This window comes from Eptesicus fuscus, chromosome 14 (assembly GCF_027574615.1).
Source record: "Eptesicus fuscus isolate TK198812 chromosome 14, DD_ASM_mEF_20220401, whole genome shotgun sequence".
NCBI lineage: Eukaryota > Metazoa > Chordata > Mammalia > Chiroptera > Vespertilionidae > Eptesicus > Eptesicus fuscus.
Window position 1 is genome coordinate 54,291,580 of NC_072486.1, and position 17,069 is coordinate 54,308,648.

At 58.1% G+C, this 17,069-nt stretch overlaps 1 protein-coding gene across 1 annotated transcript; it reads right to left on the bottom strand.

The window, feature by feature from the left end:
* Positions 1 to 293: 293 nt before the first annotated feature.
* Positions 294 to 16,835, bottom strand: CLEC2L (C-type lectin domain family 2 member L). The gene is made up of 6 exons (XM_028159002.2): positions 16,646 to 16,835; positions 8,084 to 8,158; positions 5,704 to 5,870; positions 4,627 to 4,727; positions 2,880 to 2,995; positions 294 to 359 (listed from the first exon to the last, which is right to left on the bottom strand). Exons 1-5 carry the CDS (start codon positions 16,833 to 16,835, stop codon positions 2,881 to 2,883), a joined length of 648 nt encoding a protein of 215 aa, XP_028014803.2. The 3' UTR covers positions 294 to 359; position 2,880.
* Between the last annotated feature and the right edge of the window lie 234 nt (positions 16,836 to 17,069).

Here is a 17,069-nt window from a genome sequence, read left to right on the forward strand (position 1 = left end):
AGCCCATCTCTGCTGTGCCTCTAAAAATCATGCCACGCCCACCAAGGCCAAACACGAGTCTTCCGACGATGGGCCCGCTCTCCCGCCGTGGGAGACCGCTGATGATGCCGTGTACACTTGTCGTGTGCAATCATCTTCGAGTGCGTGTGTGTACATCCAAGAGGCCAAGGGCACACGAAGCCTGCTCCCCAGGGGTTCATCCTCAGGTGCAGGGGCGGTCAGGTGACAGGAAGAAACGTCAGGGTGGCAAGGTGACAGGCGCCGTGTGAAAGGCTCAGTGTTAAGAGCTGGAGGTGCTGGGGAGAGGGCGAGGTCGCTCAGGGCTGCTGCTGTCCAGGCAGGGAGGCCGGCGCTGGGCCCTGAGGGAGAGACGGAAGCCATTACCAGCAATCCCTACTCTGCGGGCCGGACAACTTCCCGGGGCGCCCCTTCTCCATCGTGGGCTCACAGGGACACCCCCTCTCCTCGGAGCCGGCTGGCTCGGTGGGGACACTCATGCCATACAAATGTCTCCCCAAGAGCCCTGTGGGGATGGTCTGGGTTCAAACCCTGCCCCCCCCCCGCCCCCCCACCTCCGAGCTGTGCATATGAGCAAGTCCTGCACCTCTCTGAGCCCGTCTCCTCAGGAGGATGGTGCCGACCTTGCAGGGTGTGGATTCACTAAGCAAACACTAGTAACTCGTTAGCACAGCACCAAACGCTACCACCCCAATGTGTCCTCCTTAAAAAGCCCTCCCTGTCACCCCCCATCTTCACAAGGGCCGTCTGCATGCTCCAGCCTTCCCCAGCAGCACCAGGCTCCGCGGCCCACGAGGGAGGGGGGCGCTGGGCTGGTAATAACCTTTGGCAGGTGGTCTATGTTTCTGAAGACAGGCCACGCCAGTGTTTTGTTTTGTTTCTGCCTTGTGTGTCCTCCCCCCTGTAGGAACCAGACAGGAAAACTCTTGCAACACTGGTGACCGGGAGTCAGGGCTCCTTTCACTAAACTGATTGGAACTGTCCTGTGGTCCTGACAAACCCAAGGTCAGGACAGCCTCGTCACCAGGTGCCTCCACAGCTGGAGCATGGCCCCTGTCAACGGCCTCCTTCCCAGCCCTCCTGTTGCTGGTTCCTCCTGCCCGAGCCCCAGGCCAGGACCAGAGCACTCAACTCGTCCTCGTCCTCTGGGCCTTGGGGCCCGGCCAGGTGTAGCTTTGTCCCTGTGGCGCATTGTCTGCCTCGGGGCGTTTCTGTGAGAATTAAATGCAGTGCCACGTGGAAAGCAAGGCGCTAGGCTTTTCATGGGGGGAGTGACTTTTTTTTAATTGACTAAGGTATTATAAATGTGTTTATCTCCCCATTGCCCGCCCCCCCAATCCTGCCCTCACCCTCACCCTCTGTTGTCTGCGTCCATTGGTTATGCTCATATGCATGCATACAAGTCTCTTGGTTGATCTCTCCGCTCTAGGCTTTTTGAGCCTCGCTGTCTTTGGGGGAGGACACTGAGACCCCGGACCTGAGCACGTCTGAGAACAGGTGAGAGGACAGTCCTCAGCCTGAGCCTGCAGCCCCTCAACACTCCCCGCAGGTGCTGGGAGGGGGTGGGCTTCCTGCCACCCCCACAGGCCCACCCCCTGAATTCCCTTCACCTCATTGTACACCCAGGCCCCCTCTGGCTCCCCAATAATGACAAGATACAGAACCCCAGAATTCTCATGTTTTACTAGAAATCTAGAAAGCATGCAAGAGGCCAACAAAACCACGTTGGCAGTGCTGTCTGAAACCCAGCGGTGAAGGCTGAGCAGAGCTGGACCTGGATCCCTGAGCTATTTTCTGAAAATGGGCCAGGACCCAGTTCACACAGGCAGCTCCCAGGCAGGCCGCCCACGTGACGCCAGCCAGGGCACCGAGCGGAGGCTGGGGCGGCCTGGGCCCCACGGCCAGCTGCTCTGCCCTGGGGGAGGGGGTGTGGACAGGGTGGGGCACTGGTGGACCTGCCGCCCCCCCCCCCCCTGCCCCAGGCAGACCAAAGGCCCTGGGAAGGGGCCACAGGACCTGCACAAACTCCTATCAGGCCCAACACAAACATCATCTCTAGCCCGTGGCTAATCCTCCCCTGAGGCAGCATAAACCATCCCTGGGCTACGTTCCAGAACATTCTGGTACTTTCCAAGCTGTTTCCTCTGCTCCCAGTGTGCTCCCTGGGGGATAAAGCTGTTGATCCCCATGCCTGGCGTGGTGTCTGGCGCGTGGTGGGTGTGAATCAACGCTCCTCGCGTTGAGTTGAATAGCAATGAGGAGCCGGCAGGAGCCCGCCCTGCATCTAAGAGTAACTCGGGGCCTGAGGCCACACTGATTCTGCCCTCAGGTCCCGTGTACTGCCACCCGCCAAGCTAGGTCAAGTGGGCTTGACGTGGCCCCTCCCCCGGGCACCCAGAGCCGTGCCCTCTGCCCCTCCCCGAGCCCTGGAGCAAACGGCAGCCGACTCCTCTGGATGCCGGTCATCTCTTTCTTCCATCGGAGACGCCACGCAGCAGGGCCAGGCAGCGGCCCAGACAAGGCAAGGAGGGCAGGTGTGCGGGACCCAGGCCAGGGAAGCCCTGCCTCCCAGCAACCACGAGAGAAATGACTTGGCGGGGGGGGGGGGGGGGGGGGGGCACTGTGTGTGCCGACAGCAATGCCGTGTGTCCGTGCCAGGGCCGCAGGAGGAAGGAAGGTTCCGGGCCGGGGGGTTGGGGGGGGCTTGTTGGGTGCTAATGGCGGGCCCTGTGCTTGTGTTTTGGGGGGAGGACCCTACCCTCCTGAGCACTTGGAATTCAACTGCTGAGCCACAGGACCTGCCTGGGCCAAGGAGACAGGACGCATGGGCCTGGGCGGAGCCTGGGGCGGGCCTGACCCACCTCACGTCGTGTAGGCCATCTTGCTGCACACCCAGGGCCGGGTCATCAGACACTCCGTCGACACCAGCCTGGTCGGCTCCACGAAGACGCACTCCCCCAGGCCCGCGATGGCGAATCTGCGGCCAGGAGAGACGGCCAGCGCTCAGCCTGTGGCGTCCGCCCCGCCCTCCGACCACCTCCCAGGACACCCAGCCCCAAGGCCTTCCTCAGGGGCTGCCCATTGCCCCCTGCTCCCGGCACCGGGCTCCTGCCCTCCACAGACGCCCGTCTGTCCCCAGCCCCCCAGGTCAGCTCCTCAACAGGGGTCCTGGCACGGTGTCCGCACGGAAGAGCTGGGGGGAGAGGAACTGACTTAAAGGGCCTCGCAGGTTAGGGGGGACCCCAATCCCTCCAATGTTCTACCCCGGGGCTGTTGCCCAGGAAACCGGGCGTCCTTCATGGGCCTGTGCGGGAGGGCTCTCCTCGCCTGAAACCAGTCCTCCAGAGTCCAAGGAGCTGGGGTCCCGCAAGAGTTGGCGTCAGAATGACCCCGAGAGGGAGTGGGGGGGCAAACACGGCCCCTGGCTGCCAGGTGGTCAGCACGTGGGGACCCATCTCCAGGGCTCTCCCTGCCTCTGGGAGCAGGAAGCTTCCAGAAGGGGATAAGGGGACAGAATGTGTCAGACTTCTCAGCCGTGCTAAGAGCTGATCTTCGATGGGAGCGGGAAAGGGAAGAGGTGGTGAGGGGGGACGGGAAGGAGCTGGTAACCGGCTGCTTGCCGCTGGAGGCTGCTGGGACGGAGGGAGCCTCCCTCGCCTCCGTGGGAAGGGGGGCCGGGGCCGGCGTGGTCCGCAGCACCAGGGCCCCCACCTCCTCGTGGCCTGTTCCTCCGGCCAGATGGTCTGGACTGAAAGCCGGGGTTCATTCCCTTATTCCCTGCCCCCCACACCTGTCACCACCCTCTGCCCCAATCGTACACCCCACCACCCGTGACCACTGCCACATCACCCCACAGACCAGTGCCTGGCACCTCGCTCTTCACACACGCACTCCCACACGTGGGTCTCACAGATAACACACCACGCACCCCCAGCGGGGTCTCTAACGCTCTGCCCGGCTCCGCCCCTTTCCTGAGTGTCAGCGTTTGGTGGCATGTGGCTGCCCCGAGCCGAGGCCGCTCTCCACCTCCCTGTGGCCAGGTGTGGTGTGCCCTGGCCACACAGAGGGCCGTCCAGGCACGGACTCCCTCCCCCTCCCCCTGGGCTGAACCGCACAGCCGTGCAGACGGGCCTGACAGACAAGGAGGCACAGGAGGCTCGCTGGAGCAGAGCCAGCACCCCAGGCCCGTGGTCGGCAAACCGCGGCTCACGAGCCACATGCGGCTCTTTGGCCCCTTGAGTGTTCTAACGCCACTTCTTAAAAATAGACTCGCCCAGGCCGAAAACCGACTTCTGCGCATGGGCCACGAAGTTTCAATCGCACTGTATGTGCGCGCCCACACGTGGTATTTTGTGGAAGAGCCACACTCAAGGGGCCAAAGAGCCGCCTGTGGCTCGCGAGCCGCGGTGTGCCGACCACTGCCCCAGGCTAACCTCATGGGCGAGAAACAAAGTGAAGCGATGTGGTTAAGGGGCCCCTCACACCGGCTGAACCTCGGGGGAGCTCTCGCCCGCACAGCTCCAGGCGGGTCCCTCGGGAGGTGCGGGGTAGGGAGGCCCTGCCCGGGCTGAGCTCGGGGCGGAGGACGAAGACGAAGCCCCAGCTCACGTGTCGGGGTCGAAGGGTTCCCCGTTGACCCAGTGGAACTCGTCCCCGACTCTGCGAAGGCCGATCCAGGGCTCCCTCCGCGTGAACTTGAACATAAATTCCTGCACCAAGCAAAGAGGAAGGCTCGGTCAGATGTGGTCTCCTGACTGCTTAGGGCTCCCAGATCTGCAGACACCGAGGGGCGCCTGCTGCACCCCAGAAGTGAGGCCTAGGGCCAGGGTGCCCTGCACTCACACTGACCGCCCAGCAGCCGCCTGCAGTGGCCCCTAGGGGACCCGGCTCTGGGGCCTGCCCCCTGGCACAGGTGCCCTGGCCCAGCAGCCCAGGGGCCAGCTCCCCGACGCACAGGAAGCCTGGGCTTGCCCACTTCGTAGGCACCTGGGACAGCGCTCAGGGCGACTGTCCCTCTACCTCCATCCTCTGGCCTTTCTCTGAAGAAGGGGCTCTTACCCTGTGCGCCAGAGACCACCAGGGATTGTTAGGTTCTCGGCCTTTCGCATCCCCACACCACTGCACCCAACTCCCGCACAGCCACCGCTACACCCACATCCCCACACCTCTGCACCCAATTCCCGCACAGCCACGTGTCTGTAGACAAAACCGTTTTTGGAGGTGACACAAGAGCTCCTGGCCCTTGCTGAAACCGGTTTGGCTCAGTGGATAGAGCGTCGGCCTGCGGACTGAAGGGTCCCAGGTTCGATTCCAGTCAAGGGCATGTGCCTTGGTTGCGGGCACGTCCCCGGTAGGAGGTGTGCAGGAGGCAGCCGATCGATGTTTCTAACTCTCTATCCCTCTCCCTTCCTCTCTGTAAAAAATCAATAAAATATATTAAAAAAAGAGCTCCTGTCCCAGTTGGACTAGGAGATGGATGTGATTTCTCAGGTGCACTGGTCACTTGTAATTCTCGCGTTACAACACCGAGCTGAGCGCGGTGACACGGCTGGCCTTGACCAGAGCAGTGGACACGCCACCTGGGCCTGCAGACCCTGAGGGGCCCCCCTGCACACGCTGGCTGTGCGGGGCTGGGGGACACCGAGTCCCGGGGCGGGGTCTCCCAGGGCCCCTCCCAGCACTCACCAGCTCCTTGGGGCTCTGAATCACCGCCAGCGCCGCCTCGTGGGTGTGGCAGTACTGCCGGCCGGTGTTCCAGTCCCTCGGCTCCTCGGAGAAGAAGTAGCATTTCCGGCCGTAGAGCAGCCAGTCCTCGGGGCAGGGCGCCTCACACTTGATGCAGCCCTTGGAGGCTGCAGGAAGAGGGGGGTCAGCACCACCGCACGCCCGGCCCGAAGGACCCCACGCTGCCCCGCGGCTCCCTCCACGGCCCCGCCTGGGAGCCCCTCACTGACACCTCACGGTGCCTGGCAGGGAGAAGGTGGGAGGCTAAATGCAGCAGGAAGAGGAATTTGGGAGGTTTGAGGGACACGGGGGCGGGGGCGGGGGGAGAGGGACATGACAGGTTAGCTCCTGGGTTAAGACCTCCTCTCTCTCCGAACTCTTCAAGGCATGGAACCCCAGAAACTCAGATTCAAAAGGGACTTGGAGGCCACGGGACGCGTCCTCTCTCCAGCCTGGGTGGCACCCACCTGCGGGCTCAGGGGGCCCGGCCATGCCCCATTAGCTAACACCGACTGCTGGAAGCTCCTCTCCGGTTCGGAGTTCCAGCCTGCCCTCCTGTGACCTAGACCTGCTGGCCCGGGATCTGCCTCTGGGGTGGCCCAGAGCAAAGCTGGTCGCCGACTAGCACCCACTTGAAGGACAGCAGCCTCCCTCTGGAGGCTCAGACACCAACTCTCCCCCAGACCCTTCTCCATCCGGCCTGGCTCACCCCAGGGTGCCCGCACCATCACATCGCTGCCACCCATCAGACGGGAGCCCCGGGTGGGCCCCGCCCCAGCAACAGCGGTCACCACCCAGCGGCTGTGGCTCCGGCCTGCAGACCGCATCAGAGAGGGGTCGGGGCTGCGTGCACACGTGTGCTGTTCTGGGAAGGAAGCCCAGAGCACCCACCAGTTCTCCAAGGGCCTCCTTGCCAACAGGAATTAAGCCATGCTCTGATGGTGTTCACGTGCTCTCTATCCAGGTCAGGCCTTCCCCGTGGCCAGAACATGTATAAGTCCATTTCAAACCCAAATGAAGGGTCTTATATTTATTTCTCCCACGTTTCTCTCGCTCGTGTGGGCTCCTCTGAGTTTTTAAAGACACACGTTAATCTTGATTTTTTTCTCACCTGTCATGTTAAACATCCCTCTTTGGATTGTATCACCTACGCATCCTATAAGCACACATTTTGTTTGTTTTCATACAAGTGATAGATTAAATGTAGACCAGACAGAGCCGAGAGAGGCCGATGGCGCCCCCGCCCGCCGGGATCCCAGCCACGCGGACTCCGGTAACCAGCGCACACGGCACACCTGCTCCGTGGCCTCAGGTCCCTCGGGACTACCGACCCTGGGGTGGCTGCATTTCCGCTGCCTTTCCACAGGAGCTCTGAGGAGACCTCGCTGAAGTCACCACGTGCCCCCTCTACACATTTCCCGGCCTCCCAGAGACCAGAGGCGCCGATTTAACTTGCAGCCTCTATTCCAGGGGGACCCCAGCGGCCGCCAGCGGTCACCAGGTTCTTCCCTAAACACAAACTCCCCGCTTATCCTGCACCCCTGTAGGCGAGGATTTGGTAGGGCTGGTGTCATCAGTGGATTTTTTTTGCCCATTTGGAGGTGCCCACCTCTGGTTTGATGGTGCGCCTCAAAGATTAAAGACAAACCACTCTGCAAACCTTTCAGGTCCCACGGCAACGTGGCCTTGAATCCATGGAAAGCAGCCAAGTTCCCTGGCGGCTGTCACGGTGACAGTGCCTGTCACCTTCCTCCCTCCCCTTTCAGTCCCTCGCAGCCCTCCTGTGGCTCAGGCCCCACCCCCGGGGCTGTTCTGTTCCCTCTGCCCCCCCCCCCGGAGGGCAGCCCCCGTTCATTCAAAGGATCTGGCACCCGTGTTTCCCCCTCTGGGAGGCCCCCGCCCCCCAGGGCAGGAGCACCTCTATGTTTGCACAAGGGAGATAACCAACATCTTGTTTTTTATCACTAGTACTTCGCCCAGGGCCTACCACACAGCAGGCTCTATAAATGTCGAATGAATGAATGAATGAATGAATGTGACCTTTAAAGGCCCTTGTCCCAAACTCATCTCCTCCAAGAAGCACTGCCCGCCTAACCCCCTGGAGTTTGCTCTGAGTTCTCACGGCATCCGCTTTCCCCGCATCGCATCGCTCAGGAAAGGGGACTTGTAGAGTCGATGTGTGAAAAGAGTATTTTAAGCTAAAATCACCTCTAGAACGGACACTCGGTTTGCTATTTACTTTGTCCCCCACGGAATTCATGGTACGCCGGGAGCTTTTCTTGACCTACTTCTGAGGAGGTGGCACCCTGAACCGCATCAATGCCCCGACATCCATACTCACCCAAGATGCTCATCACCACCAGGATGGCGAACAGGAGGACGGCAATGGCCCCGAGCAGGAGACGGGTGGTGGTGTCTGAGGAGAAGAAAAAGGGTTCAATTCCAGGCCACCCACTCACCACCAATCGCCACGGCCAGCCCCACGTCCCAGGAGTGAGGAACCCGGGGTGGGGCCAGCCACCTGGGTTGTAACAAGCGCTCCGGTGATTCTGATCTCACTCGGGCCTGAGAGGCACTGTTCCAGAGCACAGTCCTGACCCCACTCTCCCCTGCGTGATCGCCCTCCCTCCAGGGCTACACATCTGAACTCCTCCTGTGGCCTGCAGAGCTTTTTAAAAAAACAAAATGTATTTTTATTTCAGAGAGGAAGGGAGATGGAGAGAGACAGAAACATTAATGATGACAGAGAATCATCAATTGGCTGCCTCCAGCTCACCCCTGACTGGGGATAGAGCCTGCAACCTGGGCATGTGCCCTAACTGGAAATTGAACCATGACCTTCTGGTTCATAGGTCAATAGAGCTTCCTAATCTTTCATTTCTTGCTGTTTCTCTATGTCCCCGTTCAGCCACACAGACTCACTGAAATAACCAGCCCACCCTCCCAGCCCTGCTGCTGGGTCTTTGCTCCCAAAGGTCTGCTCCCCCAAGGCTAGGTCTTGAAATCTGCCCATGTCTACACCCTCCACCTCTTTTTCTAAAAAAAAAAAATATATGTTTTTATTGATTCCAGGGAAAGGGAGAGAAACATCAACGAGAGAGAAACATGGATGTGCTGCCTCCTGCACGCCCCCTACTGGGGATTGAGCCCATAACCAGGGCATGTGCCCTGAGGGGGAATTGAACCAGAGACCTCTTGGTTTATAGGTCGACACTCAACCACTGAGCCACACTGGCCGAGCATACACCTCCACCCTCTTTTATTTTTAAATATATATATTATTGATTTTTTACAGAGAGGAAGGGAGAGGGATAGAGAGTTAAAAACATTGATGAGAGGGGAACATCAATCAGCTGCCTCCTGCACACCCCCCACTGGAGATGTGCCCACAACCAAGGTACATGCCCTTGACTGGAATTGAACCTGGGACCTTTCAGTCCGAAGGCCGACGCTCTATCCACTGAGCCAAACCGGTTAGGGCCACCCTCCACCCTCTTAACAAAACCTTTCCTGATCCTCTGGCTTCTCCCTTTCAAAAAAGTTTTTGTAGGGGGGGTGGGGGGCAATGGGGCAATAAGGACACATATGTAATACCTTAATCAATAAAGAAAAAAAACACTTAAAAAAAAGAAAAAAATTTTTGTATTTTTTTTGTTACCACTTAAATTTTTCTTTTATATTTAATGAAAGAACCATTTTAGACTTTAGACATAGGGTCTTTTAAAGTTTATTGTGATAAAACATACATAACATAAAAAATGTCATTTTAACCATTTTTAAGTGTACACTTAGTGGCATTAATTGCATACCCAATATTGTGCAACCATCCCAGTGTCCATTTGCAAAACTTTCCCATCACCCAAAACAGAAACTCTGTACCAATTAAGCATTAACTCCCCATTCCCACCTCCCCAGGGCCTAGTAACCTCTAACCTACTTTCCATCTCTGAATTTGACTATTCTAGATATTTCATTTAAGTAGAAACATACAGTATTTGTTCTTCTGTATCTGACTTATTTAGTACTATATAATGATTTAAAGATTCATCCATGTTGTAGCATCCATGTTGTATCAGAATTTCGTTCTTTTTTATGGCTGAATAATATTCTATTGTATGAATATGTACACTTTGTTTATCCATTCATTTGTTGATTGACACTTGGGTTGTTTCCACTTTTTGTCTATTATGAATAATGCTGCAGTAAACATTGGCATACAAGTATCTGCTCGAGTCCCTGTTTCCATTCTTTTGGGTAAACACTTAGGAGCAGAATTGCTGGGTCATGTGGTAATTTTATGGGTAACTTTTTGAGGAACCACCAGACTGTTTTCACAGAAGCTGCACCATATTACTTTCCACCAGCAGTGCACAAGTGTTCTAGTGCCTCCACCGCCTTGCCAACCCTTGTTAGTTTCCTTTATTATTATTATTATTATTATTATTATTGCCATCCTGGTAGTGAGAACGCCCTTTTTTATTTTTAAGTCACTTTTTAAAACCAAAGGTATGAATGAACATAGCTGGAAGCAGCACCTCCACAGACGGGTGCTGGTCTGTCCACCACGATCCTCCACGATGAGATGAGCACCCGCACTGAGAAGTATGAGAACCTGTGGCAGCAGTTCAGCAGGCCGTGGCACCCCGGCATGGTCGTGCTCCAGTAACTCGCTTGTGCTGTCCTTTACAAAGGCTTGAGAAATGCTGGGCCTCCGGGACCGATGTTTTGTTTCTCTCTCTCCTCCCTCTCCCTTATCCAGTATCTCTTTGCCTTCTTGCTCTATTTCCTGGAAGATTTTTTTTTTCAACTTTCCCTTCCTACCCTTCGTTGAATTTTTTTCATTTCTATGATTATTTTCAAGCTCCAAAGTTTTTTGTTTGTTTGTTTTTGGCTTAGAGGCTGCTGTTATCTGAATATTCCTCTTAAAACATCCTGTTCTTATGTTAGTGATGCAACCCTTCCTCTCAGCTGTCTGAGGGCATTACTGAGGCGGGGGGGGGGGGGGGGGGCAGGTAGAAAATTTATTCCTCCCTCTATAGTCGCTGTGTCCTCCAGCTTGCTTTTTTTCTGTTTATTAGAGCCTTGGTTATTCGTTCCTGGTTAAGGCAGGAGGACTAGAGAGTTCACCGGTGCCCCTGAGACCATGGAGGGGGGCGCGGGCTTGGTAACTGTGTGTGGGGGGGGTCACAGCAGCTGGTCCAGCTGGGCTGACCCTCCGGGCTCTGCCTTGACCTCCTTGGGCTTCTTCCTCTCGGGTGGGTGGGTCCCTGGGGAAGGCTCTTCTGCTTTCTCTCCCGGAGGGGCTTGGTCAGGAGACGCGACTGGGAGGCCGCACTGCACATTCGCTGTGTAACTGTCACCCTAATTACTTGTTCTCTAACGTGCTGGTGTCTAGAGACCCTCTCCCCGCAGACTTACCCTCGGCTCCTGCCGGGGCTGGGAAGAAGCTGTACGGAGTGGGCCGGGGCTGGGGTCTAAATCCTCCTAAAGGAATGTCCCGTAGCCCTGTTTCCAACCACCACGATGACCGCGCCCCCACCCCTGGGTCACTCGGGTGGGTCCTCTGCCCGTGGAGTCAGGTACCGCTCGTTGCTCCCTAGCTCCCAAGTTTATTGCTCTTGTGGCCTTTTGAAGACTCCTGTACTGCTGTCTGAGTGGCTTCAGAAAGGAAAGAGAGCAAATGCACGTGTTCAGGCTGCACCTTCATCTGAAAGCCCAACAAACATTTTGGAGTCCTTCCTGTGAGCAAGGTTGACGCTGGCAGGTGAGCAGGAGTCCAGAGGCGGTGGCTCCAGGCTCAGTGAGAGGGGAACCCCCCCTCTGCCCCCTAGGGCTGGGCTTTCTGTGTGTGCTCTGTATCCCCACGGGCAGTCTGTCGTCGGGCGGATCCCCTGCAGGGCGGCTGCCTGTCACCACCGTGCTGTATGTAGCTGCCTCTCCACCCTCTTCTCAACACTGGCTGTGGGACCCTCTGTGCATGGAGGATCAGAGCAGAGTGTCTTAACCCACTCGCCTGGGTTCAAATCCCAGCGCTGCCATTTCTAGATGACTGAGTAGCTTGGCCAAATTACTTGGCTCCTATTTTACTTCATTTTCCTCATCTTTAAAAATGAATAGTGGTATCTGCCTCTTAGGACTTTATGAGAATTCATTGATGGCACGTAGAACAACATCTGGTATGGAAGCTCTGCTTCAGTGGTAAGAGATATGATGGTGATGATGGTGGTGGTGGTGGTGGTGGTGGTGGTGGTGGTGGTGGTGATGGTGATGGTGGTGGTGGTGGTGGTGGTGGTGGTGGTGGTGATGGCGGTGATGGTGGTGATGGTGATGATGGTGATGGTGGTGATGGTGATGGTGGTGGTGGCGGTGGCGGTGATGGTGATGGTGATGGTGATGATGGTGAGGATGATGGTGGTGATGGTAATAAGCTCACAGGCTCCCTTAGGCTAAGAGCTGTGTTCTAGTTGCTTTGGGGTCCCTGTAACAGGGCTGAGCCATGGCCTTGCATGTCACAGAGCACCCGCGGGCACTAAACACACAGGGGAACTTAGCTACACTGAATGGCAATGTCCTCCGTCAGCCTAAAACTCAACTGAGTTTGCAGGAAAGGGACGCAGGCGCACCTGCTCTCCGGGAAAGGGGCATCTGGGCGTCTCCAACATCACCGGAACCGGGGAGCCCCACTCCCTCCTGGGAAAACTGCTCTGGACCCGCCCTGGGGCCGCAGAGAGTGCACGAGGGCGCCTGCCTCGCACAGGACGGCTCTGCTGGACAACCCCAGGCAACGCTGTACTCATCTCCCACGGCTGATGCGACGAAGTACCACGGACCAGGAGGCTTAAAACACCGGGAATGTACTGTCACTCGGTTCTGGAGGCCAGAAGCCCACAGTCACGGTCAGCAGGGCCGTGCTCCCCCTGAAACCTGGGGATCCGTCCTTGCTTCGCCCCAGCTTCTGGTGGTGTGCTGGCGAGCTCGGGGGTTCCTTGGCTCACAGATGGGTCACTCTGCTCTCCGCCTTGTCACATGGCCGTCTCCAATTGGATCTTCATCTTCACGTGAGTGTCTTCATGTAAGGACACCAGTCACATTGGATTAGGAGACCACCCTACCCCTGTATGCCCACATCTTAACTAATACCTGCAATGCCCATATTTCCAAATAAAGTCATATTCTGGGGTGCTGGGGGATGAGGACTTCAACATATCTCTTTGGGGGGATACAATCCAAGCCATAAACAAATGTCTAATTCAGAAATCCTTCCTTCAGTGCAATGGCCTTTATTGATCCCAATAAACAGTTTATTGATGTTTATGAATGTATATGACTTCGCCTAATGTTAGAGGAACAACTGAAAAACAAGCTGGCTTCCAAGCCCCGACAAATCCCCCCTCACCCTCACACCCACAGCCCCCAAGAGCCTCAGAGCGGACGTCTCTGAGTGTCAGGGCCACAGCCTGGCGAGCATAATCTTGACTGTTCAAAACTATCCAATGTAGAGTTTGGTAATTTTTAAGTTTTTAAGAGGCTTTGCTAAATGCATGTGTGGTTTGGATCAGGAAGTTGTGGGTTTATGCATAACCAAGGAGCTTTCAACATTAAAAATTCAGAATTGGTGAGCACTGACACATCTATGGCCTGAGATCTGCAGGATCACTCTATCCTCCTCCCGTGCCCCCAGCCCCCTTTCCCCACTCCCACCCCCAAGGCCAGATACATCCCCATCTCAGATCACCTCCAGTCTTTCCAGAACCCAGGCCGGAGCTCTGGGTCACCTTTCCCAGCCTCTCTCCTGAGGCTGGAGTGGAAGGGAAGGTTAACATCCACAGGGAGAGAAGATTTTATCAAGAAGTTCCGACTGGCTTTCGATTTATAAAGCTAATTGTTGGTCTAAGGAAAGTCTTGAAGACCTGGGCTCTACTCCCAACCGTGGGACTTAAAAAGCTCTCCGTTTCACTTAACCCGTCTGTGCTGGAGGTGGCGGGTCGTCTGAGGAGCCTGAAGAGGAGAGTGACCTGCGCCCAAAGCACCGTTTGTTTCTGTCGAATTCGCCTCATCACGCCCAAGGTGCTTGGTCCTCGAGGGACCGTGTAAGACCTTTCACTGGACGCTGTGGCAAACCCGACTGGGGGGGGAGTCATGTGCGAGCAACCAACATGTGTCCTTGGGCAACACACGTGGCCTCTCTGAGTCTCAGTTTCCTCCTCTATGAACTAGATATGACACTCACCAACCCCCTGCAAGGGTAGATGTGAGGGTCAAATGAGTCAGCTGATGGGAACGCCTGCAGCAAAGTGTCGGGCACGCAGTAGGTGTCTGATAAACGTTTGGCTCGTGGTAAAAAAGGAGCACAGGTCCCCTAAGTGTTCAACTTGGTCAAGTCGAGAAGTCTCCTGTTTTTTTCCAGATGTGCTTGGCTAAGCAGAGGCTACAAAACCCTTGGCCCCCGCCCCGAAGTGGCAGACCCCTCATCCATCATGGGTGCTGCCAGTGTCCATGGACTGGGCCCATTACATGGACTCCAGTTTGGGGTGGGGAGTGGACTCAAGGTTGGCAGACCAGCAGTCAAAGGATTTCAACTGAGCGCCCCGCTCAGGACTGCAGGAGGCCACGTCTAGGGAGGTGGGGAGAGGAGTCACCTGCACACAGCCCACACCCAGCACCTGTCTGTGTAGCCCTAAGAGGCAGAAATGATCATCCAGCTTGGCAGATGAGGAAATTGAGGCTCACACACGTTCAAAAGCCTGATAACCCGGGGTTTGGGTTTACCTGACTCCAGACCCATCAGGCTGCCTCAGCCCCGGTCCTGTGACTGTTCAAGGGCAGGGGTGTGCCCAGTGCCCAGCACTGTGTCTGGACTGTGTGGGCACCCCATCAATGTTTGCGCAAGGGGAGGACGAGTGAACAGATGTGGGAGAGCAGTGCACTAAAGGCTGGCCCTCGGCCCCCACGCAGCACCCTGGAGAGCACCCAGCCTGGCCCACAAGCTCCCCTCTTCTGACAGGAGATGGGGCACCCAGGGAACACCCAGGAGACCCTCAGAGGACTGGCAGAGGGGAGGCCCCTCACGGGGGCTCAGACCGCAGATCCTAAAACACCTGAGGGAAAGTCCATAGGCCCCAGAGGCTGAGCCCCCAGGGACCACAGGCATCCAGGGTGGGGCTGATGCTGGGGGGAGCCGCTGGAGGAGGCAGTGCCAGAGGGAGCATGAGACCCGGAGACAGGCCAGGTAGGGAGCCAGACCAGGACACGGAGACAAGGCTGGGCCGAAGGTAAGGCACTAAGCAGGGAGTGGGCTCCCCGGGGCTGGAAGACCCAGTGTCTCAAGAGAGATGCCGGGCTACTTTCTGCCTCCCTTACAGGTGGTTGGCCCAGCCACAGCTGGGAGGAGGAAGCAGAGGTAAGCCCAGGAGACCACACCACCCTGAAGTGACCTTACCCACTGGGGACTAGAGTTCACTTGGGACAGACCCTGCAGAAATCTTACAAATGAATGAATGAAGAAACACAGGCAAGAGGAGTGAGCAACTTCAGGAAATGCGGTAGGCTGGAGGGAAGCGGAGAGGGGGAGGGTCACGGGCAAAGCCAGCAATGCTACGCACCTGGAGACTATTTCAGAGCGAGGGGTTAGCCCGCCGCGATCCCACTCAACTCTCCTCAGCCTGCAGCTCCAAGATCCAACATCTTTGCCTCCTTTGTCCCAAATCACCACCCAGGCACCGGCCTTCCCCTCCGGAGTCCGCACCCCCTGCTCACCAGCCTTCGGGCCAAACACCGACATGCAGATCCCCACCTTCCCCTCCTCCACAAGGCACCTGCCCTGCCAGGTGCTGGTTATGGTCCGCCCCACCCCCACCCCCACTGCCCACTTTCCTCCTTAACTGGCCTTAGTCTAACCGCCCCCCCCCCCCCACACACACACACACCGCGACACCACTGCTTTTCCAAGAACAAACCCACTGTCTCATTCTATGCTTTAAGTCTCTCTATGGCTCCTTCAGACAAAGTTCAAACTCTTCGGTTCGGTTCTCAGACTCATCCCCTCACCCCACCCCACCCCACCCCATTCCTGGTGTTCATGAGTTCAGTTCCCCACAAGGGACAGGCTGGCTCTGGCCACTTGGCCCCTGACCATGTCACTCCTTGCGCCTGGCACGCCCTCCTCCTCCTCCCCGGGTCTCCTGAGAGGTCACCTACCCCAGGAAACTCTCCTTCTCCGACTCGCCCGCCCTAAGGGTTGGGTGAGCCAGACTCTGGGTTTCCCCAGGGGACGCTGCCCAGGCCCTCGGCCCTGGAACTGGGGTGTCAGGAGTATGAGAAGCCTCCTGAGGACCGGTCCTCTGTCCTGCCGACTCCAGCAGCTCCACAGCACGCACCACCAGTGGCCAACACAAGTTTTCTAGAACTCATGAACATGGAATCCATTTTCCACTGCGCTCACTGCCAGCGGGCCAGCCGGGGGTCCTCCACCTCACCCTCCCCAAGTGGCCCGTCCCCACCAGGTGCCCCCCTTCTCCCTGGACACTGGCAACACCTCTGGGGTCTACAGCTTCCCTCACTTTGCCCAAAGCGTTTCCACTGCCACAGACAGTCCCCCCTCATGCCCATCAGGTGAGGAGCAGACACTCACGAGCAAACAGGCTCGGAGTAGGGAGCCTGCTCCCAAGGTCAAAAAGTGAGTGAGCTGCAGAGACAGGGTCAAGGCTGTAACTATGGGTGGTCCCCAGTGACACCCCTCTCCCCGCAAGGTGTCCCCTAATTGCCCCAAACCAACCCTCCGGATTCCAGAGCCCCACTCGCCGCCCCCGCCCCCACCCCCGTCCGGGACACCAGCCAAGGTGACTCTACCCGCCTTCCTGTCCCCGGTCCCCGGGTCAGGGCATGCAGGGCCGCTGCACCTTACCCTCCAAGGCCGCCTTCCAGCTGGTGCTGCCCTCGTAGCCGGAGCCCGATCGCCGCAGCAGCCCCTCGGGGCCGCGGGCCTCCGCCTCCCCGGGCGAGCGCGGCCTGGGCGCGGTGGGGGCGGGCGCGGGGCGGGCGGCGGGGGGCGGCGGCGGCCGGGCCCGCGCGGGGGGCTCTCGGGCCGGCTCCATGCCCGGCGCTCCGCCCCGCCGCGCCCGCGCTCCTGCGCCCGGGTGCGGGGCCCAGCCCCACGCGCACTCGGCGCTCCGCGGGCCCTGCGGACCCCCCAGGCCGACCTCGGCGGGCGAGGGCCGCGGCTCGCGCAGGCAGGGGCTGAGCCCGGCTCCCCGCGCCGCCCGGTGGCTGCTGCCCAGCGCGCCTCGCCCGCCCTGCCGCGCCGCAGCCTCCGCGCACCGCGGGCGGGG